The following is a 25,529-nucleotide window of genomic DNA, read 5'->3' on the forward strand; positions in this document are numbered from 1 at the left end:
TGGACAAAATACATGTGAATTATCTGTTATTGGTAAGGCTTCTAGTCAAAAGTAGGCTACTAGTGCTTAAATTTTGGGGGAGTCCAAAGTTATACACAGATTTTCCACTGTGCAAAGGGTCAGCACTCCTAACCCCTGCATTATTTAAGGGTCAACTGTATTTATTCCTTCCCAGTATCTATACCTTTTATTTCTTTTTGTCTTACTGCTTTAGGTAGAACTTCCAATATGATGTTGAAAAGGTGTGATGAGAAGAGACATCCTTGCCTTCTTCCTGATCTTTGTGGGAAAGTTTCTAGTTTCTCAACATTAACTATAATGTTAGTTGTAGGTTTTTGGTAGATGTTCTTTATCAATTTGAGGAAGTTACTCTCTTTTCCTAGTTTACTGAGAGTTTTTACCATGCATGGGTGTTGGATTTTGTCAAATGCTTTTTCTGTATCTATTGATATGATTATGTGATTTTTCTTTTTTAGCCTGTTGATATGATGGATTACATTAATTGATTTTCAAATGTTAAACCAGTCTTTCATACCTTGAATAAATTCCACTTGTTCATGGTGTATAATTGTTTATACATTGTTGGATTCAATTTACTAATATTTTTGGCCATCACCATGGAGTATTTTTGCATCTCTTTTCATAAGAGATACTGCTCTGTAGTTTTTTTTTTTTCTCATAATGTCTTTGTTTTGATGTTCAGGTAATGGTGGCCTCATAGAATGAGTTAGGAAGTATTCTCTCTGCTCCTTTTCTCTGAAAGAGATTATAGAGAATTGGCAGAATTTCTTCCCTAAATGTTTGGTAGAATTTACCAGTGAACCCATGGGCATGGTGCTTTCTGTTTTAGAAGGATAACTACTAATTACTGATTCAATTTTGTTAATAGATACAGAACCTATTCAGATTGTTTCTTCTTGTGTGAGTTTAGGCAGATTGTCTTTTAAGGAATTGGTCCATTTCTTCTTGGTTATCAAATTTGTTTGAAAACAATTATTCAGTAGCGCCTGGGTAGCTTAGTTGGTTAAGTGTCCGACTTGGCTCAGGTCATGATCTTGTGGTTCATGAGTTTGAGCCCTGCATTGGGCTCTGTGCTGACAGCTCAGGCCCTGAAGCCTGCTACACATTCTCTGTCTCTCTTCCCCTCCCCTGCTTGTGCTCTGTCTCTGTCTCTGTCTCTGTCTCTCTCAAAAATAAATAAACATTAAAAGAATTTTTTAATAAAAAAAGAAAAGAATTATTCATAGTATTCCTTATTATCCTTTTAATGTCCTTGGACTCTGTAGTGATGATTTCCTTTTTATTTTCTGATTTTAGTCATTTGTTTCCTCTCTTTTTCTTAGTTAGCTTGGCTGGAGGCTTACCAATTTTATTGATCTTTTCAGAGAACCAGGTTTTTGTTTCATTCATTTTCTCTACTAATTTCCTGTTATTAATTTCATCAATTTCTACTCCAGTTCTTATTATTTCTTTTCTTTTGCTCACTTTGGATTTAACTTGTTCTTCTTTTTCTAGTTTCCGAAGGTTAAAACTTAGACTGTTGATTTTAGATCTTTCTTCTTTTCTAATAAATGTGTTCAGTGCTAAATTTCCCTCTCAGTACTGCTTTCTGTGTATCCCACAAATTTTGATAAATTGTGTTTTCCTTTTCATTTAGTTCATATTTTAAATTTCACTTAGTTCAATATTTTAAAATCTCTCTTGAGATTTCTTCTTTGATCCATGTGTTATATAGAAGTATGCTATTTAATCTCCATGTATTTGGAAATTTTTTGGTTATCTTTCTGTTATTGATTTCTAGTTAAAGTCCGTTATGGTCCAGGAGCAGACATTGAATGATTTCTATTCTTTTAAATATATTAAGTTTTGTTTTATGGCTCAGAATGTGGTCAATCTTGGCGAATGCTACATGTGAACTTGAGAAGAATATGTATTCTGCTGTTGTTAAAGTACTTGGAGAATTGACCTCTTTATCATTATGTAATGCCCTTTTTATCCCTGATAACTCTCCTTGTCTTGAAGTCTGCTCTGTTTGAAATTAGCATAGCTACTCCTGCTTTCTTTTGATTAGTGCTAGCATGGTGTATTTTTCTGTTTACTTTTATAATCTCTCTCTCTCTCTCTTTCTCTCTCTCTCTCTCTCTCTCTATATATATATATATATATAGCTTTATGTTTAAAATTTTTTTAATGTTTTATTTATTTTTGAGACAGAGAGAGACAGAGCATGAGCAGGGGAGAGGCAGAGAGAGAGTGAGACACAGAATCCAAAGCAGGCTTCAGGCTCTGAGCTGTCAGCACAGAGCTCGACGCGGGGCTTGAACCCACAAACTGCGAGATCATGACCTGAGACAAAGTCGGACGCTTAACCAGCTGAGCCACCTAGGCGCCCCTATAGCTTTATGTTTAAAGTAGACTTCCTGTAGACAACATATGGCTGGGTCTTGTTTTTTAATCCTGATAATCTGTGTCTTTTAATTGGTGCTTTTAGATTATTGACATTCACAGTAATTATTAATATAGTTGGATTAATATCTATAATATTCGTTACTGTTTTCTATTTGTTGTCCTTGTTCTTTCTTCCTATTTTTGTCTTCCACTCTTTTTCTGCCCTAAGTGGTTTTAATAGAGCACCTTATATAATTCCATTTTCTCTCCTTCCTTAGCATATCAGGTGAGGTGTTCTTTTCCTTTGGCTTCTTTCAGGGCTTTTTCTTTTTTTTCTTTTTCTTTTTTTAAGTTATTAAATTCCAGTTAGTTAACATACAGTGTAATATTAGTTTCAGGTACACATTATTATACTCAGCACTTCTGTACATCACTTGGTGCTCATCACAACAGGTGCACCTTAATCCTCAAGGCTTTTTCTTTATCTCTGATTTTCTGTAGTTTGAAAATAATATGCTTAGGTATAGTTGTTGGGCATTTATCCTTCTTGGTGTTCTCTGAGCTTCCTGAATCTGTGGTTTGGTGTCTGACGTTAACTTGAGAAACTTCTCAGTCATTATTGTTTTCAATATTTCTTGGGTTTCTTGCTTTTTTTATTATTATTATTTTTTTACATTTATTTATTTTTTTTTTTTTTTTAATTTTTTTTTTCAACGTTTATTTATTTCTGGGACAGAGAGAGACAGAGCATGAACGGGGGAGGGGCAGAGAGAGAGGGAGACACAGAATCGGAAACAGGCTCCAGGCTCTGAGCCATCAGCCCAGAGCCCGACGCGGGGCTCGAACTCACGGACCGCGAGATCGTGACCTGGCTGAAGTCGGACGCTTAACCGACTGCGCCACCCAGGCGCCCCACATTTATTTATTTTTGAGAAACAGAGTGAGACAAAGCACGAGTGGGGGAGGGGCAGGGAGAGAAGGAGACACAGAATCCGAAGCAGGCTCCATGCTCTGAGCAAGCGGTCAGCACAGAGCCTGATGTGGGGCTCGAACCCACAAACTGTGAGATCATGACCGAGCCAAAGTCGGAGGCTCAACCGACTGAGCCACCCAGGTGCCCCGGGTTTCTTTCTTTTTTTCTTCTCTGGTATTCCCACTGTGCATATATTATGCATTTTATAGTTGTCTCACAATTCTTGGATATGCTGTTCTTTTTTTTTTTTTTTCATTCTTTGTTCCCTTTGCTTTTCAGCTTTGAAGGTTTCTGTTGAGATATCCTCAAGTGCAGAGATTCTTTCCTTGTCTGTGTTCCATCTACTAATAAGCCCATCAAAGGCATTTTTTTTTTCATTTCTATTACAGCATTTTTTAAAGTTTATTTATTTATTTTGAGAGAGAGAGAGAACAAGCGAACGAGCAGGGGAGGGGCATAGAGGGGGTGGGAAGAGAGAATCCCAAACAGGCTCTGTGCTGTCAACACAGAGCCCGACATGGGGCTTAATTCCATGAACCATGAGATCATTACATGAGCCAAAAACAAGAGTTGGACACTTAACTGACTAAGCCACCCATGTGCCCCTAATTTACCAGGCCATGCTAATGGCCTAGCTTTATTTCCTTCTCTTGTACATAAAGCCTTGTACTGTCTAATATCAAATAGAATGGGAAGAATGAACATTAAAAAAAATTTTCTTTTAAAGTTTATTTTTGAGGGACAGAGCACAAGCAGGGGAGGGGCAGAGAGAGAGAGGGAGACACAGAATCTGAAGCAGGCTTGAGGCTCTGGGCTGTCACACAGAGCCCAACTCGGGCGTCAAACTCACAAACCATGAGAACATGACCTGAACTGAAGTTGGATGCTTAACTGACTGAGCCACCCAGGCACCCTGGGAAAGATGAACATTTTTATCTTTGTTGTCATTGATTTAAACAGTATCAGGCTCACAGAATCCAATTTGATTTCCCTTACCCCACCCATCATTTCTGTGGCATCCCACTCTATTAAAAACACAGAGGGGCGCCTGGGTGGCGCAGTCGGTTAAGCGTCCGACTTCAGCCAGGTCACGATCTCGTGGTCCGTGAGTTCGAGCCCCGCGTCAGGCTCTGGGCTGATGGCTCAGAGCCTGGAGCCTGTTTCCGTTTCTGTGTCTCCCTCTTTCTCTGCCCCTCGCCCGTTCATGCTCTGTCTCTCTCTGTCCCAAAAATTAAAAAAAAAAAACGTTGAAAAAAAAAAAACACAATTATGTGACTTAATTTATATTTTCTTATTTTTCTCTCCCATTTTCAGGACTCAACTTTGCCCAGTCCCAAGCCAGCCAAAATTCAGACAAAAAACCCCAAGGCAAGAGGTAAGCAAGCCAGCTGGGAACAGGTATGTGCTACCATTAAGGCAGGGCAGAAATAGACAATGGGAAGGGTCTGCAGGTCACAGGATCTTACTGCCTGTCTCAGCTTTAAAATCTGCAAAAATGGTCAAGGCTCCTACTGTGTCATCAGGGAAGCTGTCCTCTGCCAAGCGAGTACATCTCTTCGCTTCTGTGCACTGATTATAAAATATTAGATTAAAGGTGGAATGAATGTCTTAAATTCTTAGCCAAGAAGGATGGCTTCCTGGAGAAGGCAGTCTATGAGGAAAAATATAAAGAGAAGAAGATCCAGAACAAACAAACAAACAACAACAAGAGAGACAGACAGAGAGAGAGAGAGAGAGAGAGAGAGAGAGAGAAATATTTGGGGAAAAGGAAGGAACCAAAAAAACTCACTAGATTGAGAATGAGCAGAGGATGTGGGGCACAGACTGTGGGAAGTCTATGGACCCTTGCCGAGCTGTCATTTAGAGAGAAATAAACAAATGTCCTTCATGGTTGTTGGTGGGGGTGATGCAGGCATAGCAGATGGACGAGATGGGATCCTGCAAAGCAAGACAACGAAGAGATCTCTGGGAAATGAATCTGCAGCAACACCTGTACGCATAATGGGAAGGAAAGAAGGACACAGGAATTCAGAGCCTGACCAGCCAGGTAAGGCTCAAGTCCTGGGAAAAACTATGGGAAATGAGGTTCAAGTCTGTGTCTCCCTTCCCTGGATCGTTTCTTAACTTTATAGCTTTTTGTTACTTTTAAAAAGAACAAGAATTAAGCATCTCAGATGGTAGAGTGCAGTACACACTGTAGAAACATAATGGTTATTCGTTTGATTTGATCCAAGCACAGGAGAATGGTGAGGAGGGGGGAACAGACATTTATCGAGTATTGCTGTGGGCTGGCTAGATAGACATTTGCTGGCTCCCTTGAATCTTTCAATATCTCTGTGACTGGACATTTGCCATTTTAGAGATAAGGGGATTGAGGCCCAAAGGGTTTATAATTTGCTGAAGACCCATGACAGGCATAGGACTAGCATATGGCTAGAATCCAGGTCTTTCTGACTTCAAAGCCCATTTTATTTCTATTGAGAAAGATCATATTTCCTAGAGATATTTTTGTAAATAGGAATGTAGGGGTTTGACTTGTAAAAAGCCAGGACAGATGGCCTAATAGGGCTCTCAGTTTTATCACTTTTTCATCCAGGCCCTAAGAAAAAATTTAAAGCTCCCCAGAGCAAAGCTGCAGGAACCAACTTCCCTGAGGACAAAGAAGCTAGGATGGAGCCAAAGGGCCTGCCCCCACCAGCTCATCTTGGGGCTTGTCCCATGGTGGGGAAAGAAGGCTCAAAGTGTCCTCAGGAGGCTGGAAGTGTCCTCCATGACGATGAAGCCTCCAGTGACCTGGACCTGGAGCAACTCCTGGAAGATGTTGGAGAAGACCCGGAGCAGCTGGAGGAGCCACAGTGTGGAGATGACCCTGGGGAGTTCACCACGACCTTCTTTGAGGAATAGCTGTGTGCTCCTGCCTCACCCGCTTCCACAGGAGCAGCAGAGAGAGCCCCTCAGAGGGTCCCTGAGAAGCTACTAAGTGTGGGGTTTGTTCCTCAGCTACAGGTCAATTGGCTAAAGTCACGGCTCTGCAGTTTATGTGTTAATAAAACAGGTTACTGGCTTAAGTGGTTCCATTCGTCTCTAACCACATGCTTCCCTTGGCTTCTCTCCCCGCCCCCCCCCCCCATCCCTGTGGCATGTCCCTGTTTCTGGTGGGAGGCCAGCACAGTATAGGGATCTGGGAAGGCAGTGAGACCCAAGTCCTGGGAGGAGGCCGTCGAGAAGGGCAGGTCTGGGTTCAGACCTGGCTCAGCCACTTACTAGGTGTGTGCCCTTGAGAAAAGCACTAACCATTCTGGGTCTTCTCTTCACGCCTCCGGTGAGTGCATCCAGGACTGTATAAGGTTGCTGGTGATGCTTACATGAGTGATGCACTTAACGCGGTACATGTTATGGTAGCAGAAGTAGAATGGTTAGATAAGGGGGCAGAGTCTGGGCTCTGGGCTGGCTGCCAGTGTTTGGTGTCCCCCACCTGGCCTGAAGGCAGTCACTGAACACCAGCCCTGGAGGAGGGATCTTGGGTGTGAGCTACTTTTACAGCTCATTTTTGGCGAGAAGGAAAAGACAGAAGATGCCATCAGTTTCTCTTTAGGTGCCTTCAGGCAAATCCTACTAGTACTTTTATTTTTGTGGGCAAGGGCTGGGCAGTTGAAGAGGGAATGGAAGCAGATGGCTCTGTTTCTCTCTGGTCCTTGGTGGCCTTCCACACCCACTGGTTTTTATCTGTGTCTGGCCAGGGTTATTACTAGAAGCTGTGACCTTCTGTGCAGCTTAGTCTCAGGGAGTCCCCATTCAGTCCCGCTCACTGGGCCTTTACGATAGAATACAGGGTCTCCTGCGGGCTCTCCTTGGAAGGGGTGCAGGGAGGGGCTGCTGGTGACGAGCTGGAGAGGGTGAGGGAAGCATAGAGGATGCCACCGTCATCCTGGGCTTCACCCTGGTGAGAATGAAGAAGGGCGTGAGTGGAAGGGGAGCTGTCCCCAACTTAGAGCAGTAACCCCATAACTGAGTGCCCCACCAACACCACAGTTCCTCTATTCCATCTACCCCACCTTCTCCAAACTTATTTTTAATTCCTTTAGGCTCTAGTCTGGGCTGCTTACCTTGGGGTCCAGCTTGGGCTCTGTTTTTTGTCCTAGAAAAATTCAAGGTGTGCTGCGGTCAGGTGGCATGTCAGCCAGGGCAGGGAGATGCATGGGGGCCTTGGGGAGTGAGATCATCTGCTAGGTCAAGACCAGGGTCAGGCCAGAGGGATGGGTGGGACAGGGAAAGAGGAGAATGCTGAGGCAGGTGTGTGGGCAGGGGGTGTGTGAGGAAGGGCGGACCAAGGTGGAGTGTCACAGTAAGAATTTACCTGTAATCCCGATGTTCTCATACTTCTCCTCAGTGTTTTGGACCGATTCCCTGTGTGCGAAGGAGAGGGCGGGAAGTGCATTAGAGGCTGGGCAGAAGTGGGTTCAAACCTCTGTGGGAGCTCTGCGACCCCCTGACACTCAGGTGAGCCAAGGTTTGAGGCTCTCAGGAGGCCTGGGAGAAGATTGAGAGGCAGTTTGCCGCGTAGCCAGTAGAGGTCCTGAGACTCCCTTGAAGATAGATCATCCTGGAGAAGCAGCTTTGTTGGAAGAGACATCAGAAGTGTGGTGATGGTCTTCTGGCCGGTGCCCAGGTGGGAAGGGAGAGAGGGGAGGGAAGGGGCTGAGAGAAAGAAAGAATAGAATAGGGAAGATGGGCTGGAGGAAAGGGGAGGATGAAGAAGAGAGCTCTGGAGGGAGGGAAAGAGGGAGAAGGCCTGGTGGTGGAGGAGAGAGAGGTAAGGCTAGAAGCTGAGGAGGGAAGTGGCTCTGAGAAAAGAGGTGCCCACTGGAAGGTGAGGAGGAGAGCTGCTGTCCCCATAAGGACCTTCCTGTTTCCCAAACAGGACAAGCACTCACCCGGCTACGGTTCTGGCTTTAGTCTGCAGACCTGTAGGGGAACAGCAACATGTCAGGGTGCCATCCACAGAAGGCATCTCTCCTCCCTGCCTTCCTGCTCTGTGTGCTCTGAGACCACCCCTAGACAGGTCAGGGCAGCGGAACAGCTCTGTTGGACCCACCTGGGACTCTTGAGTGGCACCTGCTGGCACTCTGAGGCTGCCCAACCCTGTTCCATGGTTGTCCTCAACACTAAATCAAGAGAATCGCTCTTGCCTGCTCTCTCTCTCTCTCTCTCTCTCTCTCTCTCTCTTTCTCTCTCTCTCAGCCTTTCCCTTTGCTTCCTTTCCCCTTCCTTGAATTCCTCACCCATCCCTCCACCTGCTCCTTCCACTGCTGAGCCCTGGCCCACCCACCTCCTCCTCCCCCTCCTTTGGCCCTTATCATAGACTCACAGCTCTCTCATGCCCTGATACACTGGCTTTCCATGTTTCTCTCCCCTCTCCTGAACCTCATGGCTGGAATCTGTGTCTGCGCTGCAGCCAGTTTCTCTCCACCCTCTGCCACTGAAACCTCTGCTGTCCCCCTGCCACCATCTCCCCTCCTGTCCTTCTGAGTCTGTCTACAGCATTTCCCAAGGATCAGCCCCTGGTTCACAGACATCCCCTCCACCACCCAACACTATCCTGGGAGGTCCCATCATCAACAGGGACAGCCTTCTGAACACATGGGACTCCTATGTCCCCCCAACTCTAGTGACCTCCACTCCACTCAGCCATACCCTGGACTCCTTTTTATCCCTGGGATTGAGAACTCTGAAATATTAACTGCCAGCATCATTTTTACACTACAACTTTCTTTCCTTCTAGCTCTCTTTTACCATCAGCCTGTTTGGTATATCTTTGTTTTGACCCTCTGATAATCCACTTTCTTTTGGGCTGTCCAAGCTCCCTGATGATCCTCTACTCTCTACTCCTGCCCTTTCACTAGCTCCTTGACTGCCTGTGTTCCCCTATCCTTATGCCACACTTAGGTGACACAGCTCTAATTCTGGATGTGGCTGATGGCAGAGAATGCTATTTGCTTACCTGATATCCATTCATTTCTTACTTTTTAAAAAAGATTTTATTTTTAAGTAATCTCTATACCCAACGTGGGGCTCAAACTCACAACCCCGAGATCAAGAGGCACATGCTCTAGTGACTGAGCCAACCAGGTGCCCCGCCATTCATTTCTTCTTACTTAGTTACAGAACCTTGATTTTATTTGGGGTGGCAGTATGCTGCCCTACTGATAGATGTGGGACACAGGAGTACATCCTAGCCAGTAAGATTCAAAGGGAAGTTGGAGGTAAGATTTTCAGGAAGCCTCTTTAAAAGGAGGACAGACAGCTGTGGCGTAGTCTTTTTTCCCTTCCTTCCTCCTGTTTCCTGTCTGGATTCAAAAATAATGGCTGGAGTCTGAGCAGCCATCTTGGATCATGAGGCAACCTTCAGGATAAAAGCCAGTGGCCAGGACAGTGAGCAGGAAAATAGAAGTCAGAGTGCCTAAGGACAAGGGCCTCTGCTATCTGTTTCCTCATCCTTTTATATGAGGGAAAACAATAAACTCAGTCTTATTTAAGCCCTGTTACTTTTGGTCTCTGGTGCCAGCAGGTGAACATAACTCCTAATGAACAAGTCCCAGAGGCTTCTAACCTGCATGAGGAAAAACATGTGGCGATGCTTTTACACAGTTTATGGCTTCTCATCTGAGTTGAATCCTTAAATACTGTCTTCCATTTCCTCAATGACTATGTCACATTTTTCTTCATCTCTAACCCGCATCCTGACTCTAGAGACAACCACTGTGATTTTTCCTCTGCAGAATTAAAAACAATTCCTATACCTTTGAGTTTATCAATGTTTTTATTCATGGCTTTTATGTTTATGTCATATATAGGGAGATCATCAACACTCCATGGTTATAAAATAGTCTCACATGCTTTCTTCTGGTGCTAGGGTTCTTCTCCCCACATTTAACTCTTTGATTGATCTCCATGGAATTTATTTTGGTGCAAATTATGAGATAATATTATTTTCTCAGATGGCTGCTCATTTGTTCCATCACCATGTATTGAATTACTCATCTTTCCCCATTGATTAGAAATGCCAGATTTTAACCTACTAAATTCCTGAATATATTTTGACCTGTTTTATCCTGCCTATATTCGGGCTTTTCTCTTTTAATACATTGGTTTATCTGTGTATGAATATGACAACATCGAATCATTTTAATTATTGCAGCTTAATAATTACAAGTGCTAGTGCTCACATAGTCCTTATTCTGTGCCAGAATCTGTTCTCAATGAATTACATTTAATTGTCATGACAACCCCCAGGGTGAGTACTATTATTACTCTCATTTTACCGATGAGTAAGTTGAGGCACAGAGTAATACAACCACTGCACCAGAGTTTCCCCAGCCAGGATTTGAGTGCAGGCAGTCTAGATTCTATGCTGCTCACCTCTGTGCTTTAATATCTGATAGGGCTAATCTCCTCTCACTGAAATCTTTCTCTAGAGGAATTTCAAATTAGTATTGGAGGGTGTTGGGGTATAAATAATTAATGTCTCTAGCCCTGTCCTCTCTTTTAGCTATAAATGCATACATCCAAATTTCTGATGAACCTCTAGGCTCAGATGCCACACAGGTATGTCTAACATGTCCCAAGCTAAGAATCATTATTCCCCACCCCCCACCCACCCTCCGCCCCCAAACATGGTCTTTGACCTCTTGTATTCTCTAATTTGCTTGGTGGTTTCATCCAAGTTCTTCCCACTCCCTTGCCCCTGCACCAGCCTGATCACCAAATCCTACTGATTTTCTCTCTTGAACTCTTCCAGAGTCTGGCTCTATCCCTCCACCTACACTGCTACTGCCTTAGATTGGCCTGGCCCACCTCTGGCGCCTCCATCCCGGATGTATCTGGATGGAGAACTGCTTCATGTTGCCTCTAGGAGCAGAGGCTCTTGGGTGTGATTTACGAGGTTCTCTTCTCCCATCTCTAGCCTCCTCCACTGCATGGAGCTGCTTAGAGTTCTCCCACTGCTTTCCTGTACCTGCAGGGACAGTGACATCTTCACCACCTTCACCACTTGCCTGGCTAATTCTCTTATACTCTTTGAGACTTTCTGTAGTGTCACTTCCTAGGGGAAGTTCTCCATGATTCCCCTCCTCTGTCCTAGACTACCACAGCTCTTTCCAAATGAGGCAGTCACCTCCTTTCCTCTCCCTCTGCCACTGAGTTCCTTGAAAGCAGGACCCACACTTTATTTACACTTGTATCTCCAATTATAAGCCAGACCCTGGAAGATAAGCCCTCAACCAATGCTTGCTGAGCTGAGCCAACTTCCTTTCCTTCTGCTCTCTCCTTACTCTTCCAAGAGCTGACCCTCCCCTCCCCGTGAATCAAAAGATGAAGATTAGGGGCGCCTGGGTGGCTCAGTCCGTTGAGCGTCCGACTTCAGCTCAGGTCACGATCTTGCGGTCCATGGGTTCGAGCCCCGTGTCGGGCTCTGGGCTGATGGCTCAGAGCCTGGAGCCTGCTTCCGATTCTGTGTCTCCCTCTCTCTCTGCCCCTCCCCCGTTCATGCTCTGTCTCTCTCTGTCTCAAAAATAAATAAACGTTAAAAAAAAATTTAAAAAAAAACACAAAAGATGAAGATTGATGATAAATGATTAAGTCAAGAGACAAAAACTAGAAAATGATCAGATTTGTGGGGTGGGACTGGTCTGGAGCAATGGTTCTCAAACTGGATCACACATAGACACCACTTGTTGAGATCTTTAAAAATGCAGATTCCCAAGCCCAGACCTCAAGGCCAGCAGGGATCTGCATTTTTAAATGCAGGATGACCTGGGGTTCTGGGAAACATTCAGCTGGGAAACTTGGGGACAAGTTGGAGGCGTAGCCCAGAACCACTTACCTTTGCTTCTCTTCCACCTGAGGAAGACAATCAGTCCCAAAACTGCTATTATGAGCACAACACCAGCCAGTGCCACCCCGACTGCAGCTCCTACACTCAGGGGTGAAGATGCTGAGCTCCCATTGTCCTCTACGACATTGAGGTCAGCTGTGATGGTGGCTGCGGTGGTGGTGCCCTTGGTGGTCGCCTGGGCAGCTGAGAAGACATGAGAATTTAGCAGATTCTCCTCTGGAGGCTTGAGGTATTTGGATGAAACTGTTACATCTCATTCCCTAGTTTGGGGAATATTAAGGGTGGGGAGGAACTCCGAGAAGAAATTTAAAAAATGAATGGAATAGTCAATTCCTTAGAAAAAATACCAAAACCAGAAAGAAGCCAGCCCTAAGAAAACTCAGAGGAAAAAATTAATGAAACCTACGTAGGAATAAATTTATTAGGAAACAGGACAACAGAGAGAATAATAAGTGCAGGGAGTGGTTATTTAGGGGAAAAACAAATAACAAAAAACAAGAAAGAAATAAAACAGACAAGACTCTGGCAAACCTAACAAGAGTTTGTTGAAATCATTTGTGAGTGTATGCTCATTATAGGTTGATAAACTTAAAAAAACTCTGAATTGGATGATTTTATGAAACAAACAAAAATTTCTGAAAATGGAGTTAAGAAGTAAGACACTTTCACTGATAGGTAAACAAAGAAGTGAGGACTCTTGGGGCACTGGCCTGGCTCAATCAGAAGAGCAGGTGACGGTCTCTAGGTCATGAACTTGAGCTCCACACTGGGGGTAAAGATTACTAAACAAAGCAAATAAACTTAAAAAAAAACAAAAAACAAAAAAGGAAATGAGAGCCCTATTAAAAACTACCTATCATAAAGATTCCAAGCTCAGGAGGCTTTATGGGTAAATTCTTTTTTTTTAAATTTTTTTTAATGTTTATTTTTGAGAGAGACAGACAGACAGACAGGACTGTGAGCAGGGGAAGGGCAGAGAGAGAGGGAGGCACAGAATCCGAAGCAGGCTCCAGGCTCCCAGCTGTCAGCACAGAGCCTGATGTGGGGCTTGAACTCTCGAACCGTGAGATCATGACCTGAGCTGAAGTCAGATGCTTAACCAACTGAGCCACCCAGCTGCCCCTATGGGTAAATTCTTGTGAAAATTTAAAGAACAAATAATTCCCAGATGGATTCTAGAACACAGGGAAATATGGGAAAGAGGCAATTCTAATTCATTTCATAAAATGATAACATAACCCTGATGCTAATTTATCTATCTATCTGTCTATCTATCTATCTATCTATCTATCTATCTATATTTTTTAATGCAGGTTAAAACAACAAAAGGCTGGGTTTTTTACCGATCTGAGTGGAGGAAAATACCCAGTAATTGAGCAGTGGAAGGATAGGTAGGTACAACTTTTGGGAGGGCATTTGTAAAGTGTAACATACCCAGGTGTGCCCTTTGACCCAGTGCTTTCAATGCTAGAAATTTATCCTGTGGAAATGCTGGGCAAGTGTTCAAAGGCCTGTGTTTAGGGGTGTTCCTTGCAGCTTTGTGATGCCCCAACAAGCTAAACATCTTTATTTATTTATTTTTTTACTTGTTTTATTTTTTATTTTTAAAAATTTACATCCAAATTAGTTAGCATATAGTGCAACGATTTCAGGAGTAGATTCCTTAGTGCCCCTTACCCATTTAGCCCATCCCCCCTCCCACAACGCCTCCGGTAACCCTCAGTTTGTTCTCCATATTTATGAGTCTCTTCTGTTTTGTCCCCCTCCCTATTTTTATATTATTTTTATTTCCCTTCCCTTATGTTCACCTGTTTTGTCTCTTAAAGTCCTCATATGAGTGAAGTCATATGATTTTTGTCTTTCTCTGACTAATTTCACTTAACATAATGCCCTCCAGTTCCATCCACGTAGTTGCAAATGGCAAGATTTCATTCTTTTTGATTGACAAGTAATACTCCATTGTATATATAGACCACATTTTCTTTATCCATTCATCCATAGATGGACATTTGGGCTCTTTCCATCCTTTGGCTATTGTTGATAGTGCTATAAACATGGGGGTGCATGTGTCCCTTCGAAACAGCACACCTGTATCCAGTGGATAAATGCCTAGTAGTGCAATTGCTGGGTCCTAGGGTAGTTCTATTTTTAGTTTTTTGAGGAACCTCCATACTGTTTTCCAGAGTGGCTGCACCAGCTTGCATTCCCACTAAACATCTTTAAATAGGACACTGAGTAAGTAGATACATTATGGCATGGAGACACTCTGTGGCCTTTGTGTGTGTGTGTGTGTGTGTGTGTGTGTGTGTGTGTGTTCATTTTTGGGTGAGAATGCAAGCAGGGAGAAGGGGAGAAGGGGACAGAGTATCTGAAGCGGGCTCTGAGCTGATAGCAGCGACCCCAATGTGGGGCCTGAACCCAGGAATCAAACCGTGAGATCATGACCTGAGCTGAAATCAAGAGCCAGACACTTAACTGACTGAGCCACTCTTGCACCTCCCTGCAGCCTTTTTTTTTTTTTTTAAATTTTTTTTTTTTTCAATGTTTATTTATTTTTGGGACAGAGAGAGACAGAGCATGAACGGGGGAGGGGCAGAGAGAGAGGGAGACACAGAATCGGAAACAGGCTCCAGGCTCTGAGCCATCAGCCCGGAGCCTGACGCGGGGCTCGAACTCACGGACCGCGAGATCGTGACCTGGCTGAAGTCGGACGCTTAACCGACTGCGCCACCCAGGCGCCCCTCCCTGCAGCCTTTAAAAAGAGAAAAAAAAGCATAACTGTACATGTACTGAACTGGAAAGATAGTGGAATAAAAATAAGTTGTAGAGCAGAATAGTAATGTGGTTTGATTCTATTTGTGTTATGTATCTATATCTGTATCTATATCTGTGAGAGAGGACATTTCCGCAGAAAGAAGTAGTGGCTGGAGAGATAAAGTGCAGAGGGAGGAATAGACTTTTCATTCGACTCCCTTCTGTGTTGTTTGAACATTTTTAAAAAGGCAGTATAAGTATTACCAGTACCTTTACTATTTTCAAAATTTAATGTTTATCAAAGTTATATAGGCACGTAAGTTAAAAAGTCCACACATTCCATAGTATATAAAGACAGCAAGCAGCCCCTGCATAAGCCTCTCACTCCCTTCCCACTCTACAGAGTCAACTGTTTTAGCACCTTTTAGTGCTAAAACCTTTTAGCTGTTTCTTTCGGCATTAACCTTGTATTTCTAAATCACAAGCATACACTGTTGTTGCTTGAATGGTTGGAAGTATTGTTGATTTACTTCCTACCATTGAAATCAAGGATTTAGAACTCTCACACCCCTGTTTTCTCCTTTTTACTGGACAGTCCCGCATTCGATGTCCTTTTCATGAGATGGGGTCTTCACTTGGCTTTTGGGACACCATTCTCTTGTGGCTCTTTTCCTGCCTCTCTAGCAGCTGCTTGTTGATTCCTCCTTTTCCCAACCTATAACAGTCATGGGCCCTTCTCAGTTCAGTCCTAGGACCCCCTCTCTATCTACACACACTTCCCAGATAATTTATCCAGTCCCATGGCATCAACTATCAGCGACAAACTGATCCCACCCACATTTACATATCCAGTCATCTCTTCCCTGGCTCTCCTGAATCCTGTATCTCACTGCCTACTTACACCTCTGTTTATCTTGTAATGTCTCAAATTACAGAACTCTTGATGTCCTCCCAAACCTGTTCCTACCGCATGTCCCCCTCTCAGTAAATGGCAATGCCATCCTGTAAGAAGCTCAGGCCAAAAGCCTCAGAGTCACCCTTGCTTCTTCTCTCTTTCTTACCCCCCACATCCCATCATCTGCAAATCCTGTCTGCTCAGTCTTCAAAATATAACCAGCATCTCACCTGCCCTTGTTGTCACCCTATTTCAGGCACATCACCTCTCACTGGTGTCCCTGCTTGTGACCTTGCTCATCTTTACAGTCTTATTCTCCATACAACATCTGGAGGGACACTTGTACAATGCACATCAGCATAGCAGGAAACCCTCACTAGACTCATTACACTGAGTAAAAGTTCTTTTCTTCACTTTCAAAGCCACACTGGACTGCCCCCCCCCCCCCCCCGCCTGTTCTGATCTCACCTGCTGCCACCATCAGCCTCTTTATCTGGTTCAGCCACACACTTGTCCCACCTCATGGCCTCTGCCCTTGCTGATCCCTCTTGACTGGAACATTCTTCTCCAGACCTCTCCCTGACTTCCTACAGATTTGTGCCTAGGCTGGATTTTTCTGCTGGCTTCTCTTAGATCCACTCCCCAGCTCCTCTCCACTTGCTTTGTGCCTTTGGGGGCTGGTCTTGGTGGACTCAATCCATGGGCTCTCTCACCAGCTGGTTCCTAGTCAGTAGCCAGTCAGAGTCACCATCCAGAGATGGAAGGAGAGAAGAGGGCAGATCATGGCATAGCCCTTGGTCCCCTGTCTGACAGGTCTTATATTAGGGTTTTCAGAGACACAGAACCAATGGAATATAGAAACAGATGTGGAGTTTTGAGGTATTGGCTCATGTGATTATGATACCTGAGAAGCCAGAGTTTGCTATCTCTAAACAAAAGGCCCAGGAAAGCTAGTGATGTAGTTCTAGGCCCAGACCTGTGGGTCTGAGAACCAGGGGGACCAGTGAGATTCCAAAGTCCCAAGAACCAAGAGCTCCAAAGTCTGAGAGCAGGAGAAGTGGAGATCCCTGCCCATCCTCCACTTTTTTGTTCCTTTAGTTCTCTCAAGGGTTTGGATGATGCCCACCCACTGCTAGACTCTTCTGGAAATACCATTACAGACTATCCAGAAAGAATGTCTTATCAGATCTCTGAGCATCCTGTAAGCTCATTCAAAACTAACCATCCCAGATATGTTGACTCTATCTCCCCAGAGGCTACAGCTCATCTCTGGGTCCCCCTTCTTCCTACTCTGTTCCTCAGTCCTGGGGATGGTCTCAGGGGTCTCCCATCCCTGACTGGTTTCCCCATCCTGTGCCCTACTCTAAACTCTCCCCAGTCATCCTGTTTGAGCGGCTGCTTCCTGCCAGGACTCTGACTAATGTTCCCAGAGCCTTTGATGTTCCGTCTGAATAGAGTAGCACCCTTAGCAACCTTTATCCCTCAGATTCTGCTCCAGTTCCCTCCTTTTCTCTTTTCACCACCACTGTACATGCAGAACTAATTTGTTGGCTTTCCCTTGAGTCTTCTTGCTCATCCACACTTATGTACAAAGAGCATTGTTGTACACATGATTTGCTCTTTTTTTTTTTTATTGCTGCTGTTTCCCCAGTGTCCAGATTAGCACTCGACACATAGTAGGTATTCAGTCAATATTTGTTGAATGAATGCATGAGATAATTTTCTCTTAGAATTTCAAGCCATTCAACCATTGTTTTCCAGCTTCCTCTGTTACTATGGAGACCGCCAAAGCCATTGTGATTCTTGAATCTCCTGCAGCCTGTTTCTTTCCTCCTTGGAAATTTGTTGGATTTTCTTTCTTTTTATCCCTGACGTTTTGAAATTTCATGTTGTAGTGTCCTGAAGTAGGTCTTTTTATTTGTAACCATTTTTCTGGGCTTCTTTGTTCTGGAACATTTCTAGAGTTATCTAGGATATTTTCTTCCCATGGCCTTATCTCTTCTCTGTTCTGGAACTCCTGTTATTCAGAGGCTGGAGCTCTTGGGCTAATCCTCAGTTTTTCTTATCTTATAGTTTCTGTATGACTTTACTATGGCAAATGGAAGAAATGACCACAAACTGGGTGACTTAAAACAGAAGTTTAGTTTCTCGCAGTTCTGGAGGCCAGAGGTCAGTGAGCAAGGTGTCACGGGCCGCAAAACCTCAGGAGGCTCTGGGGGAGAGTCTGTTGCCTACTTCCTCCAGTTTCTCGAGGCTGCACCACTGAGTCTCTGCTCTGTGACCATATTGCCTTCTGTGATAGGTTCCCTCCACCTCCCTTTTAGAAGGAGGCTCCTGTTTGCATGTAGGGCCCATCCAGCTAATCCCAGGTTTCTTCACCTCAGAAGTCTTAGCTAAATCGTATCCCTTACCATGGAAGGTAATAATCATTAGTTTTGGGGACTGGGATATGAACACGTCTTTGTGGGGGCCACTATCCAACCCACCAGTTCCCAAATCTGTGACTCTTTGTCTACCTTCTGCGAGATTTCCGTCAAGTTTTTCTTGCAACTCTTTAACCGAGTTTTCTATATTTGCCGTTATATCTTAAATTCTCAAGAGCTCCTTGTTTGTTTGGAAAGCTCCCTCTGTTATACAGGCTTGCACTCTCTTAACTTTCTTTTTTTTTTTTTTTTTTTTTTTTTAATTTTTTTTTTTCAACATTTATTTATTTTTGGGACAGAGAGAGACAGAGCATGAACGGGGGAGGGGCAGAGAGAGAGGGAGACACAGAATCGGAAACAGGCTTCAGGCTCTGAGCCATCAGCCCAGAGCCCGACGCGGGGCTCGAACCCACGGACCGCGAGATCGTGACCTGGCTGAAGTCGGACGCTTAACCGACTGCGCCACCCAGGCGCCCCTCTCTTAACTTTCTGAGGACGGTAGTTATCTGAGTTTCATTCTTCCTCCATTATTTTGATTTTTTCCAGGAACCCCCTACCCCCTCTCCCCACTGCATTGGTTTTGCTGTGTATTTCATGGGGGAAGGATTCCTTAAGTGTTGAATGCAATCATATTTTTAAAAAAATCGTTTTTAACATTTATTCATTTTTGAGAGACAGAGAGCATGAGTGGGGGAGGGGCAGAGAGAGAGAGAGAGAGAGGGAGACACAGAATCTGAAGCAGGCTCCAGGCTCTGAGCTGTCAGCACAGAGCCTGACACAGGACTTGAACTCACGGACAGCAAGATTATGACCTGAACTGAAGTTGGACACTTAACTGAATGAGCTACCCAGGCACCCCTGAATGTAATCATATTTTTAAATGGCGTCTCTAGCCTCAGGCATTCCAGGCACAGCAGAGGCAAGCTGTCAATCATCAGGACTGGGGGATTCCATGCCAGGCCAAGACCCCATCTTGCTGCCTTGGTTGCCAGTGTGTTGCCACGCTTGGTTGCCACGCTGATTGGTAGCTGTGTATGTGGTCTGGGAGAAAGTGCTTGTTAGCTAGTGGGCTGTAGGATCTGTTAGGCTTTCTGAATCCTTTCTGAGCCCATCAGATAGATTTCCTAGAGAAAAATCTCCTGATTTCTTGCCATGGTAGGGTAGGGGATACCAGCTGGGCTATCCTGAGTCCTAGGAGGCATCTAAGGGGGTAAGGCATTTAGGATCTCATCAGTTCACCAAGTCTCCAGTTTTAAAGACTGAACCCTTGCCCCCAGGTATGCCTAGGGTACTGCCCCCAGAGTCCCTCTGGTCCATTCTTTCTAGAAAGCAAATCTCCAGTCTCTGCTGGGTGGGGAGGGGGTGTAGAAGTTTCCCTGCTTCTTTTTATTGTTTTAAAACTTTTTAAATGTTTATTTATTTTTGAGAGAGAGAGAGAGAGTGTGAGTGGGGAGGTGCAGAGAGAGAGGGAGACACAGAATCTGAAGTAGGTTGCTGACAGCGCAGAGCATGACCTGGGGCTCGAGTTCACAGCCTGACCTGGAGCTCGAACTCTCAAACTGCGAAATCATGACCTGAGCTGAAATCAACTGCTTAATTTACTCCCACTGTCAGGGGTTCTGGGGTGGCTCTTCCTAAACCGTTGAGGGGTTTTGCAGTGTAAGAATTGCCTTTCTTTTGGTGCTCCCCACTGCCAGATTATGGCTTGGCTCCCCTGGTCTCCTAAGCAGATACATTAGTCTATGTCTTTCCAGCTTCCCAAATATTGTTTTTCACCACATAGCTCACATATTTTTTTGTCCCTGTGGATTTTTGTCTTAAAAAATTCTCTAGGGGGCACCTGGGTGGCTCAGTCGGTTAAGCATCCAACTCTTGATTTTGGTTGAGGTCATGATTTCATAGTTGGTGAGACTGAGCCCTGTGTTGGGCTCCATGCTATCAGCATGCTTGGGATTTTCTCTGTCCATTTCTGCCCCTCCCATGCTCTCTCTCTCAAAATAAATCAATGAACTTAAAAAAATTATCTCTGCTGTCATTTTAGTAGGGTTTGGTAGGGAGAGGATGTAAACATGCATATAACCCACCGTCTTGGCCAGAATTTGTGCAATATTTTATAGTGAAAATTTAAAAAGATGAATATTCAGAAATAATGTTGCATATTAATAATAAAAATAAAAGATTTAAAGGAAAGCAATATCTCTTGTGAGATGTTGACATGGTCTTTAGAAGAACACACCCAAGGTTATTGAGGGCTATAAAACAGGAACCATTTCTGGGTGGAAGATTGTATATTGCACTGACTTCTGTTTTCATCAATTGCTTTCTAGATTTAATGCAATTTCAATGTAAGTGCTACCGATAGGTGTTTTCCTCAGAACCGGGCAAACTTATTCCAACATTTATGTGAAACAATAGGCCAAAACAATAATAAAGTTTTTGAGGAAGTAATGTGGTTCTGATGGAAATAGTCTTGTCAGCCACTGAAACATGACCAAGTTATAATCACTAAAACAGAGTGGTAGTGATATAAGAAAAGACAGAACAGTGAAATGGAGATGACAGACCAGAAAGGATGCTATTCTACAAAAAGCCCGGCCTAGGAATCAATGGAGAAGAGAAAAATTATCCCATAAATGGGGTTGGGACAATTGATTCGTTTCTTGGTATGAAGATCAGTTTAATTCTTCACCTCATACCATATATCAAAATAAATTCTCACTATATTAATGCATTTTATTGTGAAGTCATATAAAAATCAGAATAAATTAGGGACACCTGGGTGGCTCAGTTGGTTAAGCATCCTACTTTGGTTCAGGTCATGATCACAAGGTTCCAGAGTTCAAGCCCAGCATCAGGCTGTGTGCTGACAGCTCAGAGACTGGAGCCTGCTTTGGATTCTGTGCCTCCCTCTCTCTCTGCCCTTCCCTCCCTCTGTGTCTCTCTCTCTTAAAAATAAATAAACATTAAAAAAATTAAAAATAAATTAATAATTTAAAAAATCAGAAGAAATTAAAATCTTTTCAGCCCCTAGGGGATATAGGATTTTTTGGCTAAGAAATAAAAGAGAAAATTATAAAGGAGAATACAATGAGATTTGCCTACAAAAGGAAAACATCTGTATATAGAAAACATTGTTAAACTAGCCACAAACTTATCAGTTCTATTTGCTGCAAATATTCCTTTAGGGTGATGTCTTTGCATGGTGGCACCTCACTTGGATTAAAAAAACGTTTATTGGGGCGCCTGGGTGGCGCAGTCGGTTAAGCGTCCGACTTCAGCCAGGTCACGATCTCACGGTCCGTGAGTTCGAGCCCCGCGTCGGGCTCTGGGCTGATGGCTCAGAGCCTGGAGCCTGTTTCCGATTCTGTGTCTCCCTCTCTCTCTGCCCCTCCCCCGTTCATGCTCTGTCTCTCTCTGTCCCCCCAAAAAAATAAATAAATAAAAATAAACGTTGAAAAAAAAAACAACGTTTATTACTTTCCTGTATTTTTTAAAAATATGAGTATAGATATCCAATTAATTGTATTAATTGAAAAATTAATTTACTGATGAAAAACTCATAGTAAATGTGACTGAACTGAGAAATGAGGAAAGTTGGAGGATCAGGAAAGGAGGAAGAGGGGTCTGGGGAGAGCGAAAACCTCTCAAAAAAGGCCATTTAAGGGAATATGGAGGAGGTGCCAGAAATAGAAATCCAACGCTGTCTTGCTAAATTCAGGTTGTGAGCCACTTTCTATTTGCTCTGAAACCAGCACGGTGGCCAGATGGGACAGTGGTTTACCAAGGGTGGGGGCACGGAGAGTGTCCTTCCACCCAGGAGCAGTGATACGTTGTTAGAATTGTCAGTGCAAGTGATTATAAAGAGAAGACGTGGGATTTTTAGTTTTTAAGGAATTTTCTACAGATAATATTCTACAGACAGTGCATCCCCTAGTGCCTGCTCCTGGGAAGGGCTCCCTCCCCAACTGCTCTGGAGACCGACAAACTAGGTTCAAGTTCCCAAGGCCTGCTGGGTAACATGGGAAGATCTGCTGCTGTAACACATCCCGTTCCTGGGTTAAAATAGGTGAAGACAACAATAGGATCAGGTCAGCTGTGAAGCTGCGCAGCTACTAGGTTAAGAGTGGAGGCTCTGGGGTGAAACGGGGTTCAAGTCCTGCCTGCGCCATGAGTGTGGCTCTGGGCAGGCGTTTAGGCTCTTTGAGCCTCAGTTTCCCTATCTGTAACAGGAAGATAAGAGCAGTGCCTACTGTTACTGTGGGGTCGCAGGGAAGGTTGTTAACCAGGGTGACGTACGCCTAGTTGTTCAACCTGACACAGTGCATGGTAAGCGGCAGCCGCCATATTTCTGCTGTAGATGGCATGTCTCAAAGGCCAGGATGGAGGAGCAAGATCGGAGTGGACAGTGGGGACGGTGCAGGCAGAGGTGGGGACCAGGGGTGGGGGGAGGCAAGGAGGGTAAAGAGGATGGAGGCAGGGGAAGAGGGGGATGGGAAAGGAGAGGAGGGAAGGGGCTGGGGCAGGGAGCATCGTGGGCCAGGTTCCGAGGAGCAGAGCAGGAGAAGGACGCAGGGGGGACTGGGAAAAGAGGTAATGGGGCGTGGCCAGGGGACAGGGGTCTTGGGTCATGATTGGGTACCTGCTGTGTGTGCTGGGTTGAGCCCGCGACTGTGGGGAGACACAAGACTGGGGGCTGGCAGGGGCTACTCACAGGGACACAGGACAAAGGGAACGCAGACCACGCCCTGAAGAAGTCAAGTCCACCTGGACAGCGTGGGGTGAGGGGAGGGAGGCAAGACTGGAGGCCCAGCTTGAAGCAAGAAGGGAGGATTCCTGGGCAGCCTGGAAGGTGCTGAGGCTGGGGGCGCGGGGTGGGGACTGGCTCCGGAGGGGGCAGTGAGGGGGATGGGCAAGGAAGGCAGCCCAGGTTTGGGGAGATCCAGGAGAAAGAGTAAAGTTGGCAGAGGCCTGGGGAGGGGAGAGGGGTGGGGAGAGGAGTTTGAGAGAAGGGGTAAGCAGGAAGATTGGGGCCTGGGCCAGGCCTGGGGGATGAGGGCACCATGCAGGGTGGGTGTGGTGGCTGCCGGGCAGCTGGACTCACCGTCAGTAATGGTGAGTTTGGTCCCTGGGATGGACTGCCACACCTGTTTGCCGTCTCTTAGCGTTTCCACTTGGACCCGGCAAAAGTACCTATTCTCATCTTTTTTCCGCAGGTTCCATATACACAGGGTGCCGGAGTTCTGACCCTCTCTCAAGTCCAGGGAGATCCGGTTCTTGTAATCCTTATGGATAAAACGCTGGGTACTGTTGTAGATGACCTCTCCATGGAAGTCTCTCCGTCTGACGGCTATACTCAGTCTGGGATCCTTGGCTAACTCCCAGCAGTGGAAGTAGGAGAAAGAGATGCAGGTGGAACCACCCTCGGGGGCTGAGAGAGACGCTGGTTGGTTGATCCCAAAGTCAGCGTTTGGATTGTATTCTTTTGAGCTGCCTGGAGGAGAGAGAGGAGAGACTTTGAGCCACTGGGAGAGATGAGGACGATAACCCCAGACCTTCTGGCACCCTCGCTCACAGAGCACACCAAGTGTGACAGATGGCAGGACTGGCCCTCTGGCCTGGGTGTCCCCCTTGCCGGGCTTGGGGTAGGGAGGAGGGTGAAGGGTTGGGGAGGACCTGGCACCATGGGACCAGCCCGCTGGAGCTGGGAGGCCTGGCCGGCTACCCCAGCAGACCCCTTCTCCAGCTGCCCAGCCACAGCCCTTCCTGGGGACTCCTGGCCCTCGGGGCAGAGCCAGGGTGTCCTGGACACTCACCAGCCTGCAGAGATGCCGGCAGCAGCAGCAGGGACAGCAGCAGGGACGGACCCATGGTCTCACTCTCCTCCCAGGAGAGGAGAAGCCAAGCAGCTCTGTCAAGGCCAGAGGGCAGGCCCTACAGAGGTGCCTCCTCGGGGAGTCCAGAGGAACGTGGAAAGTGTGGATCAGGTTCCTTCGGAAGAGCAAGGGAGGGTGAGCTTCCCCAAACTCGCAGGCCCCCGGAGTACCCAGCACTTCCTTTATCAATCTGGTTTCTTCTTTTTCTACATTGCAAAAGCGCCTCCCTTGTGGTCAGTGCACAGAGAGCCGTGAGAAAGGCCCCCAACTTCTTTCTTCACATGGAGGACCATAGTTCATGGCCTTTCTTCACATGGCCATGGTTCATGGTTCTTTCTTCACATGGCCACCCCACACCTTGGCCATCTGTGGCCTCTCCTCTTCCATCTCAGCTCCTGGCCACCTCTCCTCAGGAGTCAGTCTCTGTCTCTCCACCTCTCCTTCTCACTGGCTCTCGGCATCTCCTGGCCTCTCTGTGTCATCCAGGTGAAGGGGCTGCAGCAGGACCAGTTTGGCTCTTCCAGCCAGAGGACAGGCAGCCATGAGTCTCTGCCCAGCTAACGCCTCCCCAGAGGAAGGAGGAGGGACCCACTGGTGATCAAATGGCCTCGACCCCAGCACCAGGCACCAAGGACACCCAACTTGCACCTGGCCGCTCTCCCTCCCAGCAGGGGCTCCCCTGCCCAGGACCCAGGCCTACCAGGCTCCTTCCCTTCCCTGGTCAGCTCCTTTTGTGCAGTCTCACACCATCCCTGGGGTTAAGAGGTGAGGGTGGGCCTTCTGGAGCCCATGCCTCGACCCACAGGAGGCAAGGCTTGATCAGCAGGCCCCTCTGTCCTCCACTCCACAGATGAGGAGACCAAGGGCTCAGAGAAGCCCTGCCTCAGGTCATGTGACCCTTGAGGCAGGTCCAGGACTCAAACTCCAGTCTCACTGAGTCCACAGAGCCTTCTGCTCCTTCTGGATGCTCCCACCAAGTTGCACCACACAACCTTGGGCCTCGGCTCCCTTCTGGAGGGTAAGCCCCAGGAGGCTGTATTTTTATAATGCTCCTTAGGTCATTCCCTCCACAGCTGTGAGAGCCCTGGCTAATTGGGAGCCTTCCTTGAGCAGGGGGGAAATAAGGCCCAGAACAGTAATGAGTCACCCTCCGGACGGTCCCTGGACCGTCTCCAATCGAGGGCACTGCCAGCCTGTGACTGCTGGTGGGTGGGGACGAGATACTGGGGCTGAGACCATTGGTGACTCTCCGTGCTGGTTTTAGGAGGCTCAGCTCCCTCCCTCCCCAGAATGAGGTTGGCATTGGCTTACTCAGTAGATGGTGGGGATT

At 45.8% G+C, this 25,529-nt stretch overlaps 2 protein-coding genes across 6 annotated transcripts in view; one reads left to right on the forward strand and one right to left on the reverse strand.

Annotated features, from left to right (window-relative positions):
• The window catches only part of ZCWPW1 (zinc finger CW-type and PWWP domain containing 1), a 31,625-nt gene extending 25,192 nt beyond the window's left edge, over positions 1–6,433 (forward strand). For all 5 annotated transcript variants that reach the window (XM_030299969.1, XM_030299967.1, XM_032591527.1 and 2 more), the window contains 3 exons: positions 4,676–4,736; positions 5,274–5,408; positions 5,958–6,433. In XM_030299969.1, coding sequence (XP_030155829.1) covers positions 4,676–4,736; positions 5,274–5,408; positions 5,958–6,265 — 504 coding nt within the window. In that variant the 3' untranslated portion in view covers positions 6,266–6,433. The remainder of the gene's footprint in view (positions 1–4,675; positions 4,737–5,273; positions 5,409–5,957) is intronic.
• A 512-nt stretch (positions 6,434–6,945) lies between these two features.
• LOC115503695 (paired immunoglobulin-like type 2 receptor alpha) lies at positions 6,946–24,877 on the reverse strand. Its single transcript, XM_030300009.1, has 7 exons — positions 24,140–24,877; positions 23,428–23,817; positions 12,243–12,437; positions 8,296–8,326; positions 7,719–7,768; positions 7,468–7,499; positions 6,946–7,301 (listed from the first exon to the last, which is right to left on the reverse strand). The coding sequence occupies exons 1-7, from the start codon at positions 24,192–24,194 to the stop codon at positions 7,167–7,169; spliced, it is 888 nt and encodes a 295-aa protein (XP_030155869.1). The 5' UTR covers positions 24,195–24,877; the 3' UTR covers positions 6,946–7,166.
• Between the last annotated feature and the right edge of the window lie 652 nt (positions 24,878–25,529).

This window comes from Lynx canadensis, chromosome E3, assembly GCF_007474595.2.
Source record: "Lynx canadensis isolate LIC74 chromosome E3, mLynCan4.pri.v2, whole genome shotgun sequence".
Lineage (NCBI taxonomy): Eukaryota > Metazoa > Chordata > Mammalia > Carnivora > Felidae > Lynx > Lynx canadensis.